Source organism: Nesoenas mayeri, assembly GCF_963082525.1.
Source record: "Nesoenas mayeri genome assembly, chromosome: 3".
Lineage (NCBI taxonomy): Eukaryota > Metazoa > Chordata > Aves > Columbiformes > Columbidae > Nesoenas > Nesoenas mayeri.
Window position 1 is genome coordinate 110,649,061 of NC_137544.1, and position 26,866 is coordinate 110,675,926.

At 39.0% G+C, this 26,866-nt stretch overlaps 1 protein-coding gene across 3 annotated transcripts in view; it reads right to left on the minus strand.

The window, feature by feature from the left end:
* Window positions 1-7,695: 7,695 nt before the first annotated feature.
* Window positions 7,696-26,866, minus strand: part of SOS1 (SOS Ras/Rac guanine nucleotide exchange factor 1) — a 50,367-nt gene continuing 31,196 nt past the window's right edge. Inside the window, exons 9-22 of one of the 3 annotated variants that reach the window (XM_080341993.1) lie at window positions 25,171-25,298; window positions 23,545-24,200; window positions 18,682-18,763; window positions 18,151-18,273; window positions 17,535-17,638; window positions 16,083-16,305; window positions 15,293-15,412; window positions 14,826-14,988; window positions 14,355-14,472; window positions 13,490-13,662; window positions 12,425-12,541; window positions 12,002-12,239; window positions 10,819-10,937; window positions 7,696-9,456 (exon numbers count right to left, since the gene is read on the minus strand). In XM_080341993.1, the coding sequence (XP_080198119.1) occupies window positions 8,962-9,456; window positions 10,819-10,937; window positions 12,002-12,239; window positions 12,425-12,541; window positions 13,490-13,662; window positions 14,355-14,472; window positions 14,826-14,988; window positions 15,293-15,412; window positions 16,083-16,305; window positions 17,535-17,638; window positions 18,151-18,273; window positions 18,682-18,763; window positions 23,545-24,200; window positions 25,171-25,298 (2,859 nt within the window). In that variant the 3' untranslated portion in view covers window positions 7,696-8,961. Of the gene's footprint in view, window positions 9,457-10,818; window positions 10,938-12,001; window positions 12,267-12,424; window positions 12,542-13,489; window positions 13,663-14,354; window positions 14,473-14,825; window positions 14,989-15,292; window positions 15,413-16,082; window positions 16,306-17,534; window positions 17,639-18,150; window positions 18,274-18,681; window positions 18,764-23,544; window positions 24,201-25,170; window positions 25,299-26,866 lie in introns of all 3 variants that reach the window. The other 2 variants (XM_080341992.1, XM_080341994.1) reach the window with 2 other exon arrangements.

The following is a 26,866-nucleotide window of genomic DNA, read 5'->3' on the forward strand; positions in this document are numbered from 1 at the left end:
TCCTACTATCTTCTCCTCCCCCTCATCTCCCTACACTGCTTGATTTGCCATACATCTTTGCTGTCACAAATTCAAGCCAGGTCTAATTTGGGCTCACCCACAACAAAGGGGTTACCTCTGCAGCCTTGGCATCCTGTCCAGAAGTATGGAATCCTCCTCTTTCCTCCACTTTCCAAACAATAAACACCATCAAAGATGTCTTCCAGGAGGCCAACTCGCATTACCCTGCTGGTTTGAGAAGGTCTAATAATCATCAACTGAAGCATCTGGGCTTTATACTGCTTAATCAGCAGCATCCTTTCTTTTGAACTTTCATCACTCCCCAAAATCCTCCTTCACCTTTTATGTGGCATGCTGTTTCTTGAATCACCTCCTGCCGTATGGATCTCTGCTCCTGCTGCCGAAATTTCCTGTGTATCCAGTTAGGTGACTCAGGCTGAGCCCAGGGCCTGTCACAAGAGACAAAGACTATTCTCCACGCTGTCCCCACCATGGACACTGACACAGTCAACGAGTGTCTTGGCTCCTGGTCTGTAATACACCTGAAATACTCTGCTATCTCACTTTGGCCTGACACCACCTTGCAAGCCCCATCATGTGCAGCACCCTGCTTTGGAACAGCTCTTCCAGCTAAAATTGAGGCACTAGGGCAGGGAACTTGATTGGTGCCCCATGTTGAAAGCCACATGCCCTTGGTACTCTTCCTCCCACAACAAGGACACATTCATGCCACCCTCCTTACATCTCGACATGACAAATCCTCAGTAACGCTGTTCTCTGCAGAAGACTATAGCTTTTGTTAAAAAGTTAGCATGGAGAGAAACTCAGCCCACTCATGTGACATCTATGTCACATGACAGCAGCAAGAGCACCACTGGTACAGGGCTGTGGTGTCAGCTTGAAGCTGGGGTATGCTGAGGGCGGTTTCTAGAGGAAATGCGGTTTTACCACCTTACTTCGACAGCATTGAGACACTGGTCTGTCATAAAGAACAGCTTCACCTGAAGATGTTGTGAACTGTCTCTGGGTGGGGGGGGGCAACAGCAACATCTTGGGGGAAATATGCAAGGCTGTGAGATTACAGGGTTGGGACTCCAACACCAGCACAAAGGACGACAATCTGGTACCAAGAGAAGAGCACCCGCCATGCTGCATGGCTCTCCTGGCAGCAGCAGCGGTGCAGCGAGGCCACAGAGCAGGTGTATTCAGCTGCAGTGACAAACCCCTGCTGCAGACACAGGACCTACGGCTCTCTCGCAGTGTCAACTGACCTGCACCTACCATCTGCTTTTCCTCCTCCTTTGTTGTTAACAAAGAGGTGTGTGTGAAAACGGTTATCCACCCAAGACACCTGTCCTTTATTTCAAAGTTTTCCCAACAGTTCAAAAAAGTGACCAAGCAAAAGACCAGAGATTAAAATATTTTAGCTGTCGCTGGCCCCATAGGTTTTACTGGACCCAAAATAGTTCCCCAAAATGCACTTCTCTTCCTTACAAGAAGGAAAAACTATATCATCCGAACCGCTGCCTCCCCCTCCACCCCCCTGTCTTAGAAACTATTCTGGGGAAGATTTTTTTTTTTAATAGAAGGTCTTTAATGACAAAAAGCTTTCCATTTCTTTCTCTCTCCCTGACGTTGTTACAAATGCCCTGGCTCTCCCCAGTCAGGGCTGCTCTACACCAACCAGCCACTGCATCACAAAGACACTTCCTAGGACTCTGCAGCTTTAAGTCAGACAGCACAGGGCCAGGATAGAAATACATAAGAAGAGACAGAGACTTGTAACTGAAGCATCAAGCAAAGCCTGTTTGTTCTGCAAAGGAATTGCCCATAGACAGACCTATTTGATTGTCTGTGGAACCAGAATTATATTTAATATGGACATGTTTCCACTGTAATGGACTGATGCTGCCAAGGGCTCTGATGCTCTTGTCTTTGGTCTCATATATAACACTTCTGTCCTTCAGAGAACAAACTTAGTCCCCATGCTTGCCAGGCAGATGCCAGGACAGAAACAGGACAAAAGGGAAAACCTACCTGCTAACATCTCCTGGATGAGGAAATCCTTCTAAAGTGGCAGACCTTTGCTTGTAAAATGCGTGTGGATTTTAGCTTCTGTTTTAGTGATTTAAGGCATAGTCGGAATTGATGGTTATTTCTTTCTGATTCTGTATGAGTTATTGCTTCCGAGCCTATACTTATCATTTGAGATGTCCTTGTACCTGCTCAAAATCTGCAAATGTAAGTAAAATGAATGAACGATGCTCAGCACCACAGAGAAACACAACTCTTGCAGGATCCTATCGAATTTCACCTTTAGTGTATGTGTGTGCTCTAGATTATTTTTCTTCTGCGCCAAATAAATGTTGCTTTTAAATAACACCGTTGCCTCTTTTGCACTCAATCAACCATAAGCCTGCACCTAATAAAAGAAGAAACATATGTTTCTGAGGCAACATTACTTATAAAATACTGATCCTCTGTACACAGAGTCATGTGAAAAGACTTTCCATACACCTGGTTCTAAGACTCTCACCCAGCACTCAGCTGACTCGCTCTCTAGGCTTCTGGTCAAGATCCTGCTGGTACAGCCCTAAGTCTACTAAATTTATATAACACAGGCACTTTCTCCTACTTTTTTCCCCAAGAGTTGCAATGTATCCTGGCTTCCTCCACAAGTTCTTAAGAATATTTTCACCTCAGTACAAGTAATGTACAAGAACAAATATTCTTCAGTAAGTGCAAGAACTACTTCAACAGTTTCCAAGGAATCCAGTTGCTTTTTCCAAACACTGCACAAAGTTGTTTGGGTCCCTTGCTTATGCCTGAACAGGATTGGAGCTGGGGCATGTGTAATACTGTCTTTGGCCACTTTTGTTTTGTAGGGTGGATTCAATGGAGCAGGCTACCGTCAATATTAAGCAGTTTCTACTTGCGAGTAGTTTTCATTTGTTTTCTCTTATTTGAAAGCAGATGTTTTGCCTATTGCCAGATAACAGATACTAAATACAATGTCCCTTCATTTACTGCAACCTGATTCAATGAGATGTAGGCTCTTATATGAAATTACCTACCCAAAAAATTCATACAGTAAAATTCAAGAGACAGTATTTACCCATAGACTGCAGATCCTTTGATGCATTAGGTTGTGATAGAAAGCTGCAGAGCTGGAGTAACACCTCCAATTAATAAACTTGTGCAAGAGAACAACACAGTTGCAGGGCCATTTTGTGTCCCCTACTGTACATACACCTTGCTTACCTGTCTTCATGTAGTTGCTCAAAGCTAGTTTGTCTTTTAGTATTTTACTATCCTGAGTAAAACAGACATCTGTAGCAGACTCCTGTTTGTCGTTAATGTAAAGCAAACAGTACTTAAGCTTAAGGTAACCAGCCTCAAACTACAAGGACTTCCAGTATACCTTACAAATTCAAAGTATAAACTTCTGGGATACACAAGGCTTTTTTTATTTTTTTTTTTCTTAATATTTTTAGGACATATCTTTTAATGGCAAAAGGTAACAGCTACTCTTACACTTTCTCTTAAATGCAATCTGATTATCACTGCAGACACAGCATACAAAGATGATCTGTAGACAGCTCCATACACCAGTCATCAGATGTACCAGCTAAAGTTTACCCTGTTTACCACTTCTCTTTCCCTGGTTTTTTTTTTTGTTTGTTTGTTTGTTTTGTTTGGTTTTTTTTTTTTAAAAAAAAACAACTGAACTGACATAGCTTTTAGCATTTACTGATTCTGGCAAGTAATCATGCCACCAAGCAGAGGCAAATGTACACACATAGTGGAAGAAACTTACTGGAACCTAAAATTTGGTTTTTTTCACAAGCCAAAAAAAGGCTTATTCCAAAGTAGATTTGAATAAATTTGTCCAAAGCAATTCCAGCAATGTGGACCCTGATCATCTACCCTTCTTTTTAAAGGTATTATATTCTTCTATAAAAGGCATGTTTGGCAGCTACTAAAATTGTCATGCACCTGACATATGGTGTTTTAATTTATTTTTCCTTTTCAATTTTTCAGCCACTTGATACAGAATTTCACATTTGCTGGCTAGGAAGTTAAAAAAGCGACTTATTTTTGTACTTTGTTTGCTTTATAATGCTGCAGCAGTTGGCTACTTAGTGCACTAATTTTCACTGAAGGCAAAAGGGAAATTTGCTCAAAGTTGACAGAAAAATGCACTTAAGGGTGTTTTTTAAATGGAAAATAAGGCATGGCATTTACAATATAAGTTTAAAATGCTTTTGGTTTTACAACTATACTGGGCCACAGGTTTCTCTCTTTAATGAATAATTTAAAAAAAAAGGCTTCAGCCCATTAATAATCTTGGTTTTCGAATTATAATTCAACGACTAAGAGTGGGTTTTTGGGGTGGGGCAGGGCAACCCATAAGAAGTTATAAATTTCTTAACATCATCTTAAAGCAGCCCTTTGGAACAAGTCCCTCCTTGATGGCTGGGAAAGAAGGCAAGGAGAAAGTCAAGAAGAAACTTTTGCATACTGCATTAAGAAACATTTTGTTTAACTTTCATACAACCTGTAAGACAAACGTTAACAAATGAGGGGCTCTTTCTAGCTGAGCTGAAATTGCAGCAATGCTAGAAATACCAGTAGTAGTGGCTGCCTCTGTAAAATGCCACTTTAGGCCGAGACAACAGCCACAAAGAAAGGAACTGATGCTTATTATAATGCACTGGTGTTGCCACACAGCCTGCTGTGATGAAAATTTGTTCTAGCACCTTTTCAGGCTGAAAAGAAACTTCCAAGTATGTAACAAAATAAACCTCCCTGAAGCACAATAACTTGCTGCCTTCAACAGTGGCACCTACAGTGACAACACCAAACTTTAATCAGACCCAATTAAACAGAAAGTCTAATTTAAAATACACACAAAAGAAAAATAATTAAACGTCCCACAAAGTTGCCAATCTAAATCTTTAAGGATCTAAATCCAGTGCATCAGCATAAACATACTCTTACCAAGACAGACCTGTCCCTCCCTGATTTAAGAGAGGGGCATATTAGAGAAAAAGGTTAGCCCACACTGGAGATGGCTTCTTCAGGATGGAGCACTCAAATGCTTCCACAGTATCGAACCCGCAGCAGGATAATATTCTTCATCAGCAGATAGTTACAGAAAATCTGCCTGAGCTGCAGAATGTCATGACAACAGCATGTTGAGGTCACCAGGCAGCACAATACCTGATTTCCCATACAGCACACTCAACAGGAGCAAATGCACACGACTTGCAAAATCATAGAATGGTCTGGGTTGGAAGTGACCCTCAAAGCTCATCTAGTTCAACCCCTCTGCCATGAGCAGGGACATCTTCACCCAGATCAGGTTGCTCAGAGTCCCATCCAGCCTGGCCTTGAATGTCCCCACAAATGGGGCATCTACCACCTCACTGGGCAACTTGCACCAGTGTTTCACCACCCTCAAGTGTCTTCCTTGTATCTAGTCTAAATCTCCTCTCCTTTAGTTTAACACCATTACTCCCTGTCCTATCACTCCAAGTCCTACTAAGAAGTCTGTCTCTATCTTTCTTGCAGACCCCTTTTAAATACTGAAAGGCCACAATAATGTCTACCCGGAGTCTTCTTCAGGCTGAACAACCCCAACTCTCTCAGCCTGTCCTCACAGCTAAGCTGTTCCAGCCCTCTGATCATTTTGGTGTCCTCCTCTGGCCCCTCTCCAACAGGTCGGTGTCTTTCATGTACTGAGGACTGCAGAGCTGGACACAGGACTCTGGGTGGGGTCTCACCAGAGCAGAGCAGAGGGGCAGAATCACCTCCCTCTACCTGCTGGCCATGCTCCTTTTGATGCGGCCCAAGACAAGATTTGCCTTCTGGGCTGCAAGCGCACATTGCTGGTTCATGTCCAATTTTTCATCCACCAGTACCCCCGAGTCCTTCTCTGCTGCTCTCAATCCCTTCATTCGGCAGCCTGTATTGATGCAGGGTTTGTCCTGATTCAAGTGCAGGACCTTGCACTTGGGGATCCCAGCACTTAGAAATTCCATGGGGGCTTTTCTGAGCTAATAGACAACCACAACAGTCTGGAAGAAAATTAACCAACCCAGGTTATACTTCACTGTTGCACTAGACTATACATAAAGTAGAAACCTTAAACTGAAACAGCTATTAAGTACTACACGTATTAAGTTCTGCTGACCTCTATAATCCTGCCTACAGAGTCTGCGGTTGTTTAGTATGACTTTCAGCCATACATCAGCACTCCAGAGTAATACAACAATTCACCTAACCTCCACACTAGCATGTTTCGTTGTCCTGGCCACATCATCATCCCAGGACACACCAGACCATCCAGGGTCATTTTACCAAGGAGACTTTCTATGTGAAAAATATTATAACAAATGTAAACATGGTCAAAATAAGAAGTAATTCCAGATTAATAATTTTTAATGTAAACAAAGTTGTCCTTTGACCAGCCAGTGGCTTAGCAGTTGTAGTCAAAACTCCTATTCTAAACGCAACAGGTTTGATTTTCACCCTGTCTTCCCTGTTTGCAGCTGAGTCAACACCATGATTTGTGCGCTGTCCGACTGAACCATTCTGCTAGGCTCCAAAGCACGTTCAGGTTATGTTCTTGCATGGTGACCATTATCACCTATTTTCCAAGTGCCTCACCAGTAAAGGACTTTTATCCTCATCCACAAAGATGCAAAACAGCTTTCCCCATTTCAGAAAGGGAAACAGACCTACTGACAATTCAAGAAACTTGTTGATTAGCGCGACCCATGTGAGATCTCTCCTTCTGGCTGAGCAACTTAACCACTGGATCATTCCTTCTGCATGGCCTGTCTTGGCTGCCAAATAGCACAGACAAGAGTATACAGAAGACACACCAAGTCTAAATTCAAGGAGTTTTCCCTGGTAATCCACCAATGAGCAAATAATTTGGATGACATTGCCAACAGCATGCCCATCGTGGTATTAATATCCAAAGACCTGATAATCTAAACCATGCCTCCTGTAGCTCGAGGGTTTTTACAAAGCTCCCACATCATATTCTCCGCTGAAACAAGGTTTAGAGATCTTCACTCTTGCTTCTTTTGCCAGGAAAATATTTCAAAACAACATTGCAAAGACATCAAAAAGATAAGCAACTGACAAATTCCAACATTTGACTGTGACGAAAATTGTCATTCTTGTTGATGAAACCAGAACACTTTCTGAAATCTAATGACCACACTAAAGGATGAAGGGTCACTGACAAACTTCATTGCAGAAAGCATTAAAAAAAACCAGGTGATATCCATCATCATTCAACTAACATCATCTCTTATGACAGAGCTTTCCAAGATGCTGAAACATATTCTTCTTCCAAAGGGAAAATGTGGTAGACTTTGACCCATGAGCCATGTTAACTGAAGATGAGATACTTTACACTTCACATACATAGTGTAGTGGAGATCACAGAGCTTCATTTCTTCAATAACTGCCAAGTATTACTGTCATCATCTAGAGTTGAAGAGTAGTACGCAGGTCTATGAATAAACCATGTCATGATACTTACACCAGTACATGTTCTGTCATGTGTATTTTGGACATAGAAAGCTACTGTAAAGATTAATAAGTTTGAATTTTTCTAACAAGTGTCATACAGGAGGTGTGAGAAGTTTTTTATACCATATAATAATTCAATTTGGGAGTAACCCAGCTTCTCAAATATTAATAAATTATTACTTTGTAACACATACCAAACCAAACTTCTCTTTAGACTCTTATTACTAAAATACATACTAGGAAGAATATGTACCACAATATGTGCTTTTATCTCCTTCAGTACTTAACTGAAAAACTGAGTTGTACATTTGTCCATATAATAATTTAGCATATGTCAGCCAAACATATCTGTATCTTTATTTCAATTAAATTAAAAACAATCTGCAAGTATATTTATGCAACATTCACTATATACACATGATTTTTGCAACTGCGAGGCAATTCTATGTATGCTGATTAATCTACTGTTAGTAAAACATGACAATAATTATGGAAGTTGACCAGTGAGTGCTCCTTTTCACAAGTGACTGTTTTCATGGCATGACTGAAAAATAGCTACTAGCCATGAAATGGATTATCAGTAAACCTTAAAAAGAACGTGACATAACCTAGCAGAGATTAACAGTCTTCAGATGATAGTGCTGCTTTTTAAAAAAAGAATTGCTGTAATCTTAATGATGTAAGACTTTCATCTGCTCTATCTAAAGAAAACAATAATTAGACATCATGCTTCCTGGCAAAAATTTATTTTTGAACTGGCACCATAATATTTCAGAAAATAATAATAAAGTACCTCTTTGGTGAAGCCTTGGTACCCCCCCGCTACTCATTGTAACAACTTGTAAACAGGACCACAATACAGTGCTTTGCCTTAATTCTAGCTTGGTTAGGTACCACAGATCTTCCTCACAGTCCTTCTCATAATTTTAGGAAGGTATTTTAAAGCAGGGAGTAAAGCAAAGGAAAATTAAGAAGGATACAAAGTTCCCTGTTCGAGATTTAAAAAAAGTGCATAATGTTTTCATTCCAAAAACTGTGCCACTGTATGGAACTGATGGATACAAGACTGTTTTCCTTCCTGTACTGGACATTATTGATCATTACACAAATACAGTCTCTGCTAACTGTCCAAAGTAGTCCCTCAAGTCTATTTTCTGGTACAATCAGTTGTCTAATTACTTTAGAACAATGTCCTGCATACTAGAACAAGAATAGAAAGTTAACCAGTGTTTCCAACAGAACGTCTGTTTTTGCAATTCCGTTTCTGTACACTGCATTTTCCAATCTATTGGAGAGTTTTTAGTGTTTGGCATACACATCACAACTCCTTGGCACCACCAGGTTCAGTGCATCCATTGCCAGCAACAGATGCAGCACCAGGAAAACGCAACTCCCAATACAAGAGACAGTTCAGGAGGAGTGGGCATTCTCCAGCAATGGTGGTCCGTCTCGATGCATTGATGGGTGTGTGTGCTCCCTTTTGTAAGTTTTTGGAGGAAGCTTTGGGATATGTTGTGAAGTGCTTTGTCGTGGAGGAACAGGTGGTCCAGCAACAGAATGGAGGTCCACATCTTGTGGTATCAGAGGTGGTGATGGAAGATGCTTCCGTGCTACGTGTGGTGAAGGTATTTGAGGAGGAGGGGGAGTAAACGGAGACGGACTGTTTGGGAAAAAGGTGTTACCAAGTTCGCTTTTTCTCCCCAGTGGTGGAGGCTGGAGGTGTAGTGGTGAGCTAGAGAAAACATCTGGAGTTCGCACAGGTTCTCGTGGTGGTAACACAGGAGGACTTTCAGGGGGGTCAGAGATGCAGGTCCGGTCAGGCACTGAGTACCTTGGTGAATACACTTTAGAGGTTGGTTGCCTAGGAGGGATGGCTGGTGGGCTGTCCAGGTGCACAGAAGTAATCTGAGGTAAACAAACATTTCATTCAATAGAATTTTAGAGTGGCAGTAAAGAACCTTGCTGTGAAATGGAAGCAGAGCTCCTGCCCTGCAGATTGCTCTCATCCAGTAAAAGAAGAGGGACAGCAAGCAGGCGCAGAATGAAGATGGGAAGGAAGGAAGCAAACTGGAGTAGCAACACCTCAAAAACATGCTTCTCAGAGTGATGCAGACAGAAAAGACAGAGACTGGATGTGCAGGTGGAAAGCAGGAGTACATCAATACATGAGTTAACAGCCAAAGACGGAAGGAATGAAGATGCACAGAGAGGGACAAAGGCAAGGCAAAGAATGGCCAAAGCAACAATTTCCATGCTAGTTCTAGGTCTGCTTGCTGGGTAGGTCTGGATATCTTCCACCACCTCACCAGTAACAAGCACTTGGGGTGGGTTATAACACGAGATATTTCTCGAAGAGAATGAGGAAAAGGGAAATGTAGATGGTGCTGAACAGGGCCAGAGGCGAGGGGGGAAAACTATGCTCAGAAGATGGAACTAAGCAGTCACAATTATTGAACAGTTCCCAAGCTGCAGACCACAGTGACAGGGTAATTGATCTTCAACACCCTATCATGTATGTAATATTTACAATTACATTTTGGTAGGAATAGACATGTTAAACTCTGCTGGCTGACAGCACAGTCACCTGTAGCGTGAAAACAACTTGCTGAAGAGCCATATACTAGCCCTCTTCAAAGACATACAAGCTCTGAAGTAATTTTGAGTGGCATTTTCAAATACACCCAATTCTCTGAAGTCACAAACCAACTCCCACTGAAAGAGACACGTGACACTGTCTGCAACAAAGGCTGGGTCAGATCCCAAATGCCAGACAAATGCAAAAGGAAAATGTAGTAATGGCTCAAGCAGGCAGGCAGAACAGGTAATCAAGAAGGGAAAGATAGCGCTGAGCACTACAGCATCAGAGTCAAATAAGCGAATGAATCTGGAGGACTGAGCTGTGTATATCACTTTCCTTTATGACTACTCTTCGGTTCTTTACCCTCACTCATACACCCCAAAAATGATACGCTGGGACAGTTATCACAGATGGAAACATCTGCCTGAAGCCTGCAATGCGAGGGCCTGAGCATAGTGGATCGGTAGACGAGAGACATTTCTAACCCTAAATTTAGGTCACATCTGTTAATTTTCATTTGTTTGGGATCAGGACATAATAAGACAGAGATGTGATGGCTTGAAATACATGGCTCTTTACTCTTTCACATATGCTGCTTCAAAAATACACGTACTATCTCTACAAGTTACTTTTTTACCATACCTTGCCTGCTGCTCCCAGAAAAAATGCCCTCTTTTCGCCTTACTTACTTTTGATGGGGAGGATTCAGCTGGGGCAGATTCTGGTCGTCTTCGTGGAGGAACTGGAGGGGGGACATGAGTTTCATCCGAATTTTTAGTGAAGTTTATGGATGACACAGAAGCAGATCCTGGTGGACATGAACAAAAAAACCCGACAATGATGAACTTTTGTTTGATTCAGTGTATTTCCTTTATTGCTGCCAGTAAAGCTGTCATAAATAAAGTAATTGTGCATAAAAAGAAGCATGAATCATGGAGGTGTTAAAGAAAGACAACAAAACAACCCTCTAACTTGCAGTTGCTGCTTTTCTGAGCTGCAATCATCTCTGTGGATATCAGTTCCCACGTATTAAGTAATCCCTGAGAAAAAAACCACAATACAAAGTTGTTCTTGTATCACAACTGCACTAAAACAATATCCTGAACCTGCAGTCTATGGGCCAATCCACCAATGAAGAAATACCTTCTTCTGAAGGTATTCTCTTACAGAGACCTGGCTTGGACACTCAGCAATGTCACTGCTCTGCTAAGCAACTTCTGCTTTTAGCATGTCATTTCACCTCCTTATGGCAACCAGCTGAACACAGGACTAACTTTGTATTTCCTTTGAAAGCCCTGATACATGAAAGCAGGCTATGTGCACTATAAACTCCTAAAAGCACACCATAAAATATGAGTTTCCTTGTATGCTGGTGAAGACTGAAGAAAAATAGGTGTGGATGGGTCCTGATGGATTTAAAGCAGGGAAACATTGATTTTAAGTTCCATGAGAAAATCATGCATGTGCACTGAAACCAATTCGGAATGGCAGACAGCAGAATGAGGCACCCACAAAACATTCTTTTTTATTCTCATCGTTCACCATCAGAAAGATGGCACTGATATATCCACCATATGGCTGCAAATCCCATAAATGTTTGTTTGGGACACATGAGCAGTAGGGATATCTCTGCCTTCTGTTTCGATGTTTCTCCAAAGACTCTCTGTAACACACCTAATTCCGTGCAGTTTCTCCCTCTATGATAAAAAATTATCAAAAGAGAAGGAATAAAACTTATAAAGTTTTTGTTGCCACAAGGAGACAAATGCAACTATTTCTATAGTCACCTTAGAAAACCAAACATGATTTCACCTCTTTAACACCACAAAATCTAATATGCACATTCTTGGTAGACTGTCTATTAACACCTACTTGCATGAAAAGGACTTGAAGGATCCGAGTCAAACACACTGCAGGCATCTGTAGTACTTGACGTGGCGGAAGCAGGGGGAGGGGTCAGAGGCGTTCGGGGAGAGTTTGGTGCAGATGCTGTAGTTTCAGTCTCGCTCTCTGGGATACGGCTGTAACTAATTTTCCTTGGCTCTTGTTGCAGGGGTGTAGGATGTCTCATTGTACCTGGCCTTGGATTAGAGGGACGAACACCTGGGGACTTGAGAGGATAGCTGTATTTTTTGGGCTGAAATGACAACAGATAATATCAAACAAAATCAAAAAGTTATAAGATCACCTAAATGTAGCTTTGTATTTATGAAGTTAGAGATATAAAATTACTTCTGCTATCTGTGAAAAACAAATGTAAGCATGTTTTGAAAAATAAAAACATTGAATACTAACAAATCTTGGTGGAGGCTTGACATTTCGTGGCTCTATCTCTAGTGACTTGTTGAACAGATAATCTGTAAATTCTGTCTCCATGCTGTTTCCCATTGGATTCAGGTTTTCAAAAAATCTCTGAAATACAAGAATGCAGAAAACTTGTCAACAAAGTTTCTTAGTAGCTTAGCAGTGTTCATTTCTACTACAGAAATTATTCCAGCTGTTCCAGAGAAGAGAGAAAATGCTGGAGTCAGAAGTAAATATAGATTTTTAGGTTATTAAATCTGTTTGTTGCCAGCCCTTGGCTGGGCATTGCTACTGCTATGCTTGGCCCAAAAACCAATGATGCCAGTATCCTAAATACTTCCTGAAGTGCAAAAACCAGACCAGGTTAATTCAAACACCCTCAGAAGAAGCTTTATGTAGTCCATCTTTACACTGATGCAAGGAAGACTGCTTTCACAAGGCGTTCTGCCAAACTCCGAGAACAAATAACAAAAGAAAATCTTGCAGAATCTCCTATGACTCTCTAAAAGCATATAGCTCAAAAGATATTTAAAAAAAAAAAAAAAAGAAAAAAAAGAAGGAAAACAGAGAAAGGGCTGCCTAGAAAATGCCAGAGAGCAAGGAGAACAAATGCCAGGAGAAAGAAAAATATGAGCATCATTGCTGTCAACACATGATGTAAATGCAGTGCTATCAGGTAAACCTGGAAAGAAAGGCAGTGTAACAAAGGAGGAAAAAGACAGTTGGGCTCACTGGACAAACAAACACAACTCAGTGAAGGACATGGAGAATCTGGTAGTTTCTATTCCCGTTTAACACTGATCAGTAAGATGATTTATCTACCAACATCCCAAGAACTGGGGAAAACAAACCAAAACCCATCAAATTGCAAGTACTGAGTTTTCTGCCCTTCCTTACACTGAGACTTGAGAGAGATTTTATGACAGGCCTTCTGCTTGTCTCTGATTCAGCCTTATTGAATCTACATTAATTCAGTCTATCCTTATGGTCTATCAGCTGACAGAATCACCACAAAAGTAGCTCAGTGTATGGACTCAAGGAAATAATGCCACTTACCCTGATGTCAAATTCCACTCTCAAACAATATGGCTGATTCTGGTACTGCTGAATCTCTCCTGTTATTTCAGCTACCTTTCTTCTCTTGCTGAAGTTTATAAGTTCTTTCCCATGTCGCTTTAGAAATTCAGGGTTGCCTTCTTCTGTTTTCAAAATGTTAGTTAAGTAAATTCCTAAAGAGCACAAAGAAGAGGTTCTTAATATATAGTACAAAACAAGGAAGAAGTCACATGACTGGAATATAAAGAATTCTTAAAGAATTTAATTTATGTACTCTATAATTATTTAGAAAAAGTCTTTCTTAGGCTCAATAAAATAATCACATCTAATGCTGGTGAAGACTGAAGAAAAATAGGTGTGGATGGGGAACAATTTAAACATTTTAATATGCATTTTCCAGAAAGGTACCTTTTTCGCATCAAAATCTCAAACTCTATGCATCTTTCTATTGCTCATGAAGCTCACACAATTGAACACTATCAGCATTTTGCAAGACAAGAGTACACTGAACTCTTTTTCTCAACTGTTCTGCCTCAATTCAGCTCTACTCCATTAGAGACTCCAGCTAAGCTCCATTTAAGGCATTTATGGTCATAACACAGTTTAAACCACATTCAAAATAAAAATGAGTAAATATGTAAACAAGAAATCACAGATTTATTTTTACTGCAAATAACAACTGCAATTAATCACTTAAATTTTTCTTTCACATATATACAATTAATATCTGGGCACCTGAAATTCAAACCCAACTGTCCTATTGAAACTGGTTTCTCACTATTGTTCATGCTCTGTTTAGTGCCGTAGCTCAATATTTTCCAAACTTTTATGCATGATACAGCTCACTCAAACCAAATGTACTTACCAAAAAAAGGCACACAAGGGGGATTTATGGACCTGAGCTTTGCCAAGTATTTCTTGTAATGATCCTCACTTAGCTCATAAGCTTCTTCTAAAATCTTCTTCTGGCGACTTGGAATTTGCTAAAAAGAGAGATAAAGTAGGTTGTTTGGAAAGACAGGTAAAGGTGTACCCCAGAAACAATACTGAGAGTAAAGCTCTCCCACTAATATTTAAGTCAGTGACCATGAGGACAGTGTACCACCACCTCAGGATCTTGCTGCCTTTTTCTGCTTAAGTGAGGATTGATTTCTTGCTTCTGAAACCAAGAGAAAAACCCTCTCTATTATCCACCCCGACTGATTCATTTGTTGGGGGATTTACTTTCCTTGCTGATTCTTTGAAAGACACATCTACTGAAAAGACAGCCTTTTAGTGTAGATAAGGTGCACTGCATTACACTTCCATAACGAAAACTGAAAACATTTCACTGTACCTCAAATGTGTGATCCAACCTATACACTGCTGCAGAGTTCATAGCACTGACAATCTCAAGGACACCATTAAAGTTGTTTAGCTCTTGAAAAACTTGCAGGATCTCAATTATCCGGCTCACTACAATTACTCTTTCCTCTAGGTTTTCTGTTTCTACAATGCATCTAAATAGACAAGAAAATTTGATTTTATATTAAAGCATTGACAAGTTTTCCAAATTCAAATATTAAGTTGTAGCAAAAACAAATATGCAAAATTTATCAAAGTTTTGAAAACATTTAGAGAAAAAATATTTGAAAATATTCTGAGAATAAAAAAGCTGGTAAAATTACTGCAAGGACCAGCTGTAGCATCTAATTATAACTTAAAACTGGAATTCTCCCACAACAGAATTTTACACAGTATACTTCTGAATGGACTGTAAATGTCTAGAAATGGAGTAGGTGCAGATTCAGGAAAGTCACTTACTTTTCAAACCACAAAGTGAGGTTAGTTGTATGCCTTATCATTTTGAGAAGGTTGGGAGAATTAATTTCTTTATCTTCCTTTGTCCACACACTTCCAACTAGTTCAGATGGCTGCACAGCTCTAGAAAAGTAGATGCATCAAAAATATAACTAAAAGCATGAAAGAAGATATTATTTTCCCAAAACTCTTTATTTCCAAATATTAATTCCAAATTCACTGGAAATAAACTCTTAAGGTATCACTTCTCTTTTATAATGCTAGGATCCCAACATGACTAAGTGACTGTTATTTCTATGCTTCTTGTTCAGTGTTTAAATATTTCTTAATTTATGTAAGTATTAACTGTCTCAGTCCATCTAAATGAAGAATGAAGTCTACATCTCATTCACCATAACATGTGAGCTTCCAATGCCTGGAGAACCTCTCACAGACAGCTGGTGTGATCTGATATGGTCCATAATTTGCTTCACAAACTAGGATATGAAGAAAACTGATTTAATTAATGTTTGTACTTCTCAAAAGTTGATCTACTCAGAAAACATGAAGAGAAACCTGCAGAACAATGCAGTTAACAGTATGCATCAATCACGTTTACTGCACATTAAGTTGGACAGAATAAGACAAATACTGTTTTTCAGATTTTTTTTTTTTTTTTAATAGCAATTAGTATACAGCATTGGTAAAGTCCCTTGACCTACCGTGGGGGTTCACAGCAGGTGCCCGCAGAAACAATTTCATGCTGGAGAATATTTTTGTTTGTGTCATGTGTTTTTCAATGGAAGAAAGTTACCTGTAAAAATCTGACTCAAGTAAAGTGAGCTGCCGAGCAATTTCTATTGGATGCAAAGTGAGCAAGTCAAAAGTCTCTGTGTGTCCTGGTTTGCTTATGTGCCATTCAATTGCCGGAGGTGGGCTCTCAAAAGTAATGTTGTGACTTGGCCCAATGGCTTGTGCCTGCTTTTTCCTGTTTATTATCTTTGTGATCGATTCAACCCATTTCTTCATGGCTTTCCCTGGCATAGAGAGAAAATTACTAGTTACTCTTAATACCGTTTTTCCACCAAAGAGGTCAGTATAATTTAGAAATCTTTGGATTTAAACCAAAACCTACTAAATTAAAGCAACCGTATATTCTTTAGAAGTATGTTAAGTGGTATTCTCACACAAGACTCAAAACATTCAAACATATAAAGAGGAGTTCCCCAACAGGCAATGCTGAGCACACTGAGTTTGCCAAAGCACAATTCAGAACACCCAAATTAGGCTCCTGCTCCAAATCAAGTGCTTTTCTTTCTCTTCTGAGTTTACAATGGGAACTAAAGTTCTTTTGCCCAAAATGCACTTCTGTAAAAACCCCGGACTTTATACTTTGGGCAAGAGTACATGCTTACCTCAGATAACATATGAGGGCAAAAAAATAAACATGGAGAAGCTTCTTCCTTTACTGAATTTAGCATCAAAGCTCAGAATAAAACCCAAAGGCCAAACCCCTGTTTAACTCTACACCTAGATGAAATTCACACATGAGGTGGCAAGTCCATTGAAAATTTACCAGTAATACACACTAAACTAGCTGGCTCATTTTCCCTCTTCTTTTTAATTGCTAAATAACCATTAAATACTTCTCTAACAGAATATTTTCCTACAAACTGCTCCTGTAGCTGTCTCAATTTTTATTCCAAGGGAACAGGAAAGATCTGTACAATCACAACTGGAAGTGTTCTACAGGTCTAATATGCACTGAGAAATAGCTGGAAAACCCTTGCTTCAAAGAAATGGTAGTTTCCACCATCAAACATTTACAGAAATTATCCCTGTGTATAGTTTAAGAGGGCAATCCAACCATTATTCTGTCCTGTTCATTCCTTAGTTATTATTTTGCATTATTTCAGTCCCTTTATAACAATGCCAACACTATTTACCAGGATGTAAATAACATTCATTCTTCTGAACAGGGGCCAGACTTAGAATAATAGTGCTTGGGGTTGTGTGTGGGTTTTTTTGTGTGTGGGTTTTTTTGTGTGTTTTTTGTTGTTGTCATCATTATTTTGTTTTGTTTGCTTGGTTGTTTGTTGTGTTGTTATTTGTTTATTTATAATTTAGGGTTGTGATCTTTGTGAAGTATTTAATAAACAGTCAGTCCTGGGTTTTTTATCTGCTCAGTGAAAGGAAAAGTGATCCCATTCCATACCTTTGAAAAGGGAGGCTTTCTGATAAATGCCAACACTTAAACCATAAGTACCTCTTACTGTTCCAATGAATACCTCCAAACGATGTAGAAGATCAGCATCTCTTTCAAAGTCATAGAAGTGGTGCTCTACCCAGTGTCGACATACATTCAATACTCTGCAAAAGTAAAGGGTAAGTAAGTACTCTAGGTCTAGCATTTCAAAGCTTTAAGTAGGTGAGGACTCACAGGAATATCAGAATCAACAGACCAAATGCAATTATTCTACTGTCTGCATTTCACCAGCAACCAGCTGTAAGCATTATTCTACTTTAAATTTAAACAAGTCAGAGTAACACTATTGTTCATAAAAATAACATTATCTAAAATGTTCTCCACCTACCTCTGTAAAGAAACACAGATTAAAAAAATGGTGAGTGTAAGAAACTAATTTCCACATTAATAGTCTAAAACTTGGTACAAGCCTTTGCTAAGGTTTTTTGTGCAATTAATTCAAATTCCCACCAGGTTTTCAATAGCAAAGTCAAAATGCCTGACTGCTCAGGCACACTCTCTATCAAAGTACCTGCAAGAAAGGCTACTGGTAACACCAAGAGCCACTGCATCCAAAAGATGGTACTTCAGAAGACTTAAAGGAAGCTAGTTTGGCTCAAGTTGATGCAGTACTCACCGTAGCTGCACAGGCTGAATGTACTCTTTCCTAAATCTTTTTAACTCAGCACTAATAGGCTGGTCTCCGTTCTCCATAGCAATACGATCAGCTTCTGTTGGTTCAGGCTCTGGAATTTCAAATCTAGCATAGAAGATGGGTGTAAGGACTAGGCTCCTATTACGCTAATCTTGCTCACAGCATGTAAGAATAAAATGTTAATTAAAGATAACTTCAAATTCAGAATGTTTCCACACATCAGAATCTTACAGCTTGGTAAGCACATCAGAAGACTTGCTAAATTCAATAATTATACAGATTTCAAACACAAAACAGTGGGATGCTAGAAGTTACTGGAGCTACCTGAAGAATCCTAAAGCTTCTGGATATAGCTTACACATTTTCCTTGCAATCCTTGAATCTGACAACTTTTTAAAAAGAGTTTGGAGTGATTAAAAACCAACTGGAAAACAGTAATTTTACAAGCTCTACTCCAAATATGTTTTTTTTAACTTATACTTCATATGAACAATATTTTGAACAGTGGCATACCTTTCTATTAGCAGACTCAGCAACTCTTGAGGTTTACAGAAAGATCTATATGTTGTGAGAAAAGTCCGAACAAAGTTGGGATCTAGGACAAAGAATAATGTTATGTTCATGTCAGCAATTACCTATTTTTTTCTATACTTTACAATAACTTTAAGTATCCTTTAAAATTAAGGATGTCAGCCTATCAATTTATATAGAAGATTATGTCCACCAGGTTGCTTGGGTAACAGTTCTGAACCTCTTAAAATAGTCATGCAAAGCAGAACTCGATACCAAATTTTGTTCTGTTGAAAATGCAAAACATTTTTTTTCTCTCTGTTCAGTTATTAAAAGACTGCATTCTTTTTCAACAACTTTGAAAATAATAAGTAGATAATTTTATTTATAAGTCATCTAGTAAACAACTTTGGTTTTGACAATGATCAGGACAAGATAACTTAAAAGACACAGCAAGTGACTTCGCATTGGATAGAAATGACCTCTTCAAGGGGAGAATGTGTTCCCTAAACTAGTGCTCCTGATAACCAGTCATGGTTACAGCAGGCTAGACATTTTTGAAGTTAACTGGCAATTATACTTTAGAGGTTAAACTTACTTCACTTCAGGAAAAGCAACAGATTTTATTTAAATTGACTAATTACATATGAGTTCATTTAAGTATTCAAATGGATTTTCAAAACAGAAAACCAAAGTGTCTCCCTTAACTATGAAAGCAAGCCCCTTTGTTTTCAGGTATGAGGAAATACAGTGACAACACTGGCACTGCACAGTGCTGGCCAGAAACAAGGTTAACACTGTTATCACTGGACAAAATTAATGAGTGGGTTGCAATGGCTTTGCATATTACATACATAAACAGATTTTAAAAACAAGACCCAATTGGTAATTTATCTAACACAGAGTAGCTGAAGAAGAACACACAAGACTTGAAGCAGGAATTCCTACAGACTGCAATGAAGAAAAAAACGCCTGCATTATTTGACCTAAAACTATATTAAGCCCTTAGACATATTCCCTACAATATGGGTTTTTAGGAGATTTTAAAAAATCCTCCTTAACAGCATCTTGTCCATTTGAAAGAACATTCTACCTTAGATCCTACTAAGCTCCTCACTTTGGCAGCAGTTTATTGTGGTGCATTGCACAGATTGACCATGTATTGTATAACACAGCATTTTTTTGCATTTCTGTTGTATGCCAGTTCCGATTTCTAAAACAATTAACTATTCTGCTTTACCATTTCTTCGGCCTTCATTATGCCATTTTTATCGTAACACCTCTCCCAGGTCTCCTTGAAACTGTACAGCCTAGAATTGTTTTCAAAGGCAAAGCTCCAAATCCTTTTGCAAGAACAATGTCATCCCTGTCCCCATCATCCTCATCATGAAAACACACAATTTTTATTGTCCTAAAAAACAACTACAGAAGTAAGCGCAGTATTTCACTTCCACAGCTTGTATTCTGTACACCACATCCACCCTAAACAGACTTTGTCTACGTGGAAAAGAAAGCCTCCATACCAATTAACATTTTCAGATCATGGCAAGCTCTGAGTCATAGCTATTGTTATTTACAGGTAGGGGCTGTGTTTAAATCCACAATACATATTGAAATTCAAATGAAGAAGATAAGAAAATAGAATCTAATCTTGTTATCTTACTAGCAAAATCTGTAACTCAAAATAGAGTACAAAAAAAATGCAGACAACACTAGTCAGTCAGGATGTCTGCTCATGTGATAATTCTCTCTTCAACATAGCCAATTTGAAAGCTTAAAAAGAACAATAACTTGTTCTACAAGAACTTATAAATAATCACCCTTGAATTCCTCAAGAAAGGAAACGGACACTATGATGACGCACAAGCACTTTTAACATATCAAAGCTTTAAAAATAGAAGAGCACTGCCTTACAGAGAAAAAAAAATTGCCACGACTTTCAAATCTTGGTACCACCTAACCCAGCTGCTCTTAAACAGGAATCAAGCAAAGGAGGAGATAATGAACGCAGAAAATCATTGAAACAAGTAAAACCCACAAGAATATGCAAATAGGGTCAGAACCTCAATTTCTAATCAAAGGGCAGTTTCTCTCATGTAAAAATATATGGAAAGATGCAGAGGAGATTTCTCCCTACTTTGCTGCTCCAGCACAGACAGGATGGTTTGGACAGTCTGCTGCACCTTGCAGCCGAGTGGCCACCAGAGCTGTCCCTCTGTCCTGGATGCCTCCTACTCTTGGCAGCGCCACTTCGCTAGAGCTGGGCTATACTGGTCTGCTCCTGTTCCACAGCAAAACAAAGGATAAGCTGGTTTGTGCACAAGCAACTAACTAAATTGCTCTTCAGCTACTTAAAACAAATTAGGACCACCTCTACAATTATATCTGTAATTATTCCTTTTAGTATTTGACTGACAAAGATAAAAACCTAGAGAAGAGTCACAGCTATGGTAAACACTGTTTTCTGACTGTCAGATGAAGGGCTGCGATAACCAGTCACATTACATTTGAGAAAAGTTGCCTTGAAAAGTAAGGGCTTGCTATTTTGGCATATGAATTAAAGTCAATAAATTATTTTAAGTTTACAATCATGCATACGAAATCCTATGTAGGTCAAGAAAAGCATTTCTATACTTTGTAGCTGTTTGTCTAGATAACACCAGAGTACTCATCTTCCCACATCTCCAAGCAAAACAAAAGCCTTGAACAAAACTGACAGGTGTATGAAAGAGCCAAAGGGTTACTATGGAAAGTTGTTGCTCTACTCACTGCACCTCATAAAATGCATCAAAACACTGAATGATTTACATAGTAAATGGACCTCATTTCCTGTACAACAGAGCATTTTTGGCCGAGTCACTATAACTCTATTTCTTTGTTCCCCTGGAAAAGACAGCACTGAATGGTTAGAACGATGACATTTCTCCTCCCAGAAAAGCAATTATAAAACAAAAGGTACAGAATGAAAGATAAGGGTCTTGAGAAATGACATGCAACCTAGCAATTCAGCATCAGGTACATGTATGTTGCACTGATATTTTTAAGGCTACAAAGACAGGCTAAATACATCACAAGACAACCATTTCTATTTTTCTGGTCAAAGTCTTTCAGCTTGTCTCACAGGATCCATGTTCTCAGTTTTGTCACTCAATAGTTCGGTCAATGTCTCACATACCTACAATGTCAGGCTTCAAGCAACCTACTTAAAGTTTTATTAAAAAGGGGCTGTTACAAGCAGAGATTCAAATGACTGTAGATGAAGGTGAATCTAATAAATCGATCTGAATTCTTCCTTGAAGTCCCACATGCTAGACAGGCCAAAAAGAGATGTAGATGTAAAAAAAAAAAAAAAAACAAACCAAAAACAGCAAAAAAAAAAATATATAGATATATAAAAATACAGGAGACATATTTCAACAAGCCATATGTTCCTTAAAACCAGGCTTTTCTCTGTTTTACAGAGCTGGAAAATGTAGTTTGCAGCTCCCTGGATAGAAACAACATGTGAAGAGCACTGCTAGCACCTGCAGCAATGCTTAAGTCCCAGTGTGTATGGAAAGGGCGATTTCCAGTGGTGCACAACTTAGCCAAAACAAAGCTAATGTTCACAAGGGCACTATTTTTGCTAATTCTCTGCCAAATACAATACTAGCGTTAAAAAAAAAAAAAAGAAAAAAAAAAAAAAAAGGCGTCTTCCTTTCTCAAAGGCTGAATTGTTTTATTTTAACTTCCCAAACCATAAAATTACGTCATAAATCACGCCTGTAAAATCCAAAGCCAAGAGCTAAAAGTTTATAAAGTTACAAGAAAACCAAAACAGGCACAAAACTGCCAGCACAATATTGCATTTGAGTTTCTGATAAATGTTAGGAAAGCTCAACTGAGGAAAGTGTGGAGAAGAGCGATGTATTTAAAAGCATTTTAAAAATAAACAGAAGTACTAAACTACATTAATTATCTTCTGCTTACTCCCCACTTCCAAAAATTCCTGGTCTATGCAGGGTATCCAGGATTGAGCTGCAGAAGAACAGTTTAGGATAATCAGTGTAAAGAATAAAGGGGGGAAGGAAAAAAAGAAGAATCTACAGTTGAATATGAGAAGCGCTAATATGAAGATGAACGAAGTTTTAGAATAACTGACATACAGGTAGAATAAAATAAAAAATAAAGGAAAAAAAAAACAAGATTCAAACCCATGCTTTTCAGCACAGCTTATGAAAAACGTGGGAAATAATCAAGAAAAACTTCAAACACTGAGGTTGCACTGGGTGATCACATAAATGCCTTTGATGTATCTTCAACACAAACAGAAACCTGAAATCAAATTCCCATGGAAATTCCAAGTAAGGCAAAGTTCTGGGGCCAAATTATGCACGTGACTGCTTCTAGCAAGCTGATATTTGGCCTTTTCATTACACACCGGCACAGCCACAGGTAACAGCTGATGAAGTACAATCGTTAACTGAAAACACAACTCTCGCCCACAGTGCTGCATGTGCCACCAGCTTTGCAAGTCTCGAGGGAAGCTAAATCTTGCAACGTAGTACACAGAGGAAAAAGTTTTGTCTAGAGCTCAACTTCTGCAGGCTCCCACCCCCTCGTCCCTTGCATAAGAATAATCTTATGCACATGCATATTCTGCTACCTTCAGCCAAACAGAATTAATATTTTAAATTGCTACAGCTACAGAAGTGCATATTTAGATCTCAAAACCTTAACTCAAAAAGCATGTTAGAATCTGCACACTGCAAAGCACATTCACTTTCTAGATGCTTTATATATTTTGCTGCATACATTTAACATAGAAAGATAAACATAAACTAGTTACTACCTTGAGTTTTGGCCAAAATAAATGAAGTGCCTCACCTGCATACATGTGGTAAGTCAGCCTCTCAATTAGCTTCACAACAGTTCCTGCCTTGATGATGGGGATTCCAGATTTGGGTTGCATGTTTTCTTCAAACACAATATTCTCTTCAGAGTCGGGTTCTGCAAATCTATAAAGCTCAGAATTTGGAAATCTCATCTGCTCCTCTTTTTCTTCCTGCAACATTGTTACATCCAACATCCTTTCCAGTGTGCTTCTATATTGCAAAGATATCAATGCTGCCATCCAGTTGTTTTTCTCTTCAGCTGATTTAGCAGCAAAAATAACACTGTTCTCATCTTTTAGGATGATTTCAAAAGCATGCCTGTATTCATTAGTGTCGTCTTTATCATTGATCTGTACCTTTCGCATGAAGAACTTTTCTTTTAGACGATATTCTGCATTGCTAGCACCAGGAAGTCTTGGTTGGCCATGATTTGACTTACAGCAAATCATCAAGCCATCAAACAGAAATATGTGTCTCTCGTGCTTTGCTCCTACACGCGTGAGTGTTCCTTCCATGATGAACTCGTTACAGCATTGTCCAATGTCCTTACCCTCCCAACCATCTATATTTTTCTGGATTTCATTCATTTTCTTAATTGCTAGCTGTTTCCCCTTCATCTGCTGAGTATAGAATCGGCATGCAGATTCACTTCAGTGAAGGATGGGAGAAAGGTAGCCTATTAGTATACATGTATTTAAAAACCACAATCACCACTAACAGCAAAAACATAAGATCATCTTCCTGAGTAGTGAGAATTCCACTGAGAATGCAATTTCAGCACTCAGTATCAGTGTCACTGCAAGCCTGGACTAATGTTACTCTTAAATACCTCATCTGATAAATTTTCTACTTATCTTCTATGCAGTAAATGTTTTGCATAAGCACATGCAACCAGAAGCAGGCAAGCCGTTAGAGCTTCTTAACCTAACAAACCACTGATTTCCATAGCCAACAAACAATTTTAGACTGCATTAATTGGAAAAAAACAAATTCAGAGAAAATAACCTGTTAAATGCATTCACATCCAAGCCTAAAGATTACACTTTGCAGCACATAACTTGTTTGGCAAAGGAAAATTGAAACAATTTTAAGAGCAAAAGCAAAGTTTCAATATGTTTAAATAACTGCACAAGTATCAGCATTAAATCAAACAGTAGATGGTATAATCCAAGAATTTGCTACAAAGTGCAAGTACTAGTTATCTATGCATCTATTTCTACTATCCATTGGTAATTCTAACCAGCCGCTGCACAAAAAACTCTGTAGATTAAGTAGTTTCAAATTCAAGAGCATTCCCTTCTAATTACAGAGAAATGTACTTTTACAATATTTTAAAGTGCATATCTATTATCTGAGCATAATTAGCCACAAATGCCATAACTTTCTACATACCAGCGAATTCTCAGAATATCCCGACTACCAGTATGCAAGGACACATAGAAACTAGAATGGTTTTAAAACAATAACAAACTATCTTGGCTTCGATGTCACTTCCTCTGAAAAAGCAGGGTTGTCACAAACTATTTCGTTCATTGTTTACTAAAAGAGGAAATGGGTAGCCCTGGATTTATAGCAAAGCATTAAGAACAGAAAGCAGGAAAAATGGAAACATGTTTACCTAAGCCTTCGTTTTGCAAGACTTTTGGAGCATATCCGTTCCATACTGCTTTGAAGATTTAGCAGGGCAGTTATTGCTTGCTTTAAGCACTCTTTATCCTCTTCATCCTCACTTTTTTCTTCCAATTGCTGTGAACGTTGAAAGTCAAATACAAAAAGTGTTACAAGCATTTTGGCATGCGCAAATCCAGAAGTTTGACCTAGGAAGAAGAAATCCAACCATCTGCTGATTTTGTATGCTCCTGCTTGTTATTGAAGTTAATGGAGTAACCAGGTGCATTATTGACACAGGCGAGAGAGACAACTATCTGCTAGAAGCTTCATCGCAGTAAAAAGAGAGCAGAAGTCAATATTCCCCCGGACACAGACATGCTCAGGCACACTTTACCTCCAAACTCTACCTTACATCTCAACAACAATAACCCATCAGAGGTGTTAAATCTTAAGAGAAACAAGAGAGGAAAAAGATCCCCATACATAGTGTTCTACAGCACAAGATCAAATCTGTGGGATGTCTGTACATTTGCAACATGCACAAACACTCCTGGAACAGGCAAGCTGAACCTAAAGCTCAGCAAAACCCCTTCACTCATTAATAAACAAAAGATTACTAGGGCTCTTACCTCACTAACAACAGTCTAATCAATATTTCAGGCTGGAAGGGATCTTGGAGATTATCTTAGCCAACCTTCTGCTCAACTGCAGAGCCAACATAGAGATCAGGTTGCCTGGGGCCATATTGAGTTTTGAATTGCTCTCAGGATAGAGAATCCATGACCTTTCTGGACAATCTGTTCCAATGTCTGAAATCCCTCACGGTGATTTTTTTTTTTCGTAATAGCCTATCAGGATTTCCCTTATTGACTTCTCACAGTGGAATACTTGGAAGCACTATGTAGTCGAAGAAGTATTTCTGTCTTCCCCATTCCATCACACAAAGACATCAGGAAGGTTTCCCCTCCAACTGAGCCTCCTTTTCTCCAGAATAAATAAATCCCACTGCCCCAGCTTCTCCTTCATCATATGCTCCATGCAAGTGTTCTTCTTCCATGGAGGGGTTGTTTGTTCATCAGAAAACATGAGGGCATCTAATTACAGCCACCTTGTAAAACCAGGGTACCTAAGTCCTTATCTGAGCACACAGCTACATTAAGCAATTCATATAGTAACCAAACTTTTCTTAAACTATGAAAAAAAAAGTATAACAAAGTTATAAACTAAAACTGTACAAGAAGGGTTAATACTACTATTTTGTGTCTAACTATCACCGTTTTATAAAATAAGATCTGACATGTTTTTTAATCTTAAATCTTCATTTAAGCATTAACATGTTTCACATTATAGTCAGTGAAAAAAACACTGACTACAGCTGTGGCTTACAGATAAAACAGAGATAACAATTATATACAGGTTACACACCAAGAACTGGCTCTACACAATTGAAAGATTGTTTGACAGACATGGTTTTCAAAAGCGAAGCAACAGGGTTGCATGCACCACAATAACAGACACTCTTGGAAACAGCACAATCACACTCTCTGCTTCCAGTGTGAAGTGTATTGTCCTCCAAAAGCCAACTGAATACAACATACTCACATTTGACAAGGTCACACAATAGCATTAATTTTTTCCCCTGATCAGAGATAATCACTCAGTGCAACAGCTGTCAGCGCCACAGACTACATTACTTGTGTTTT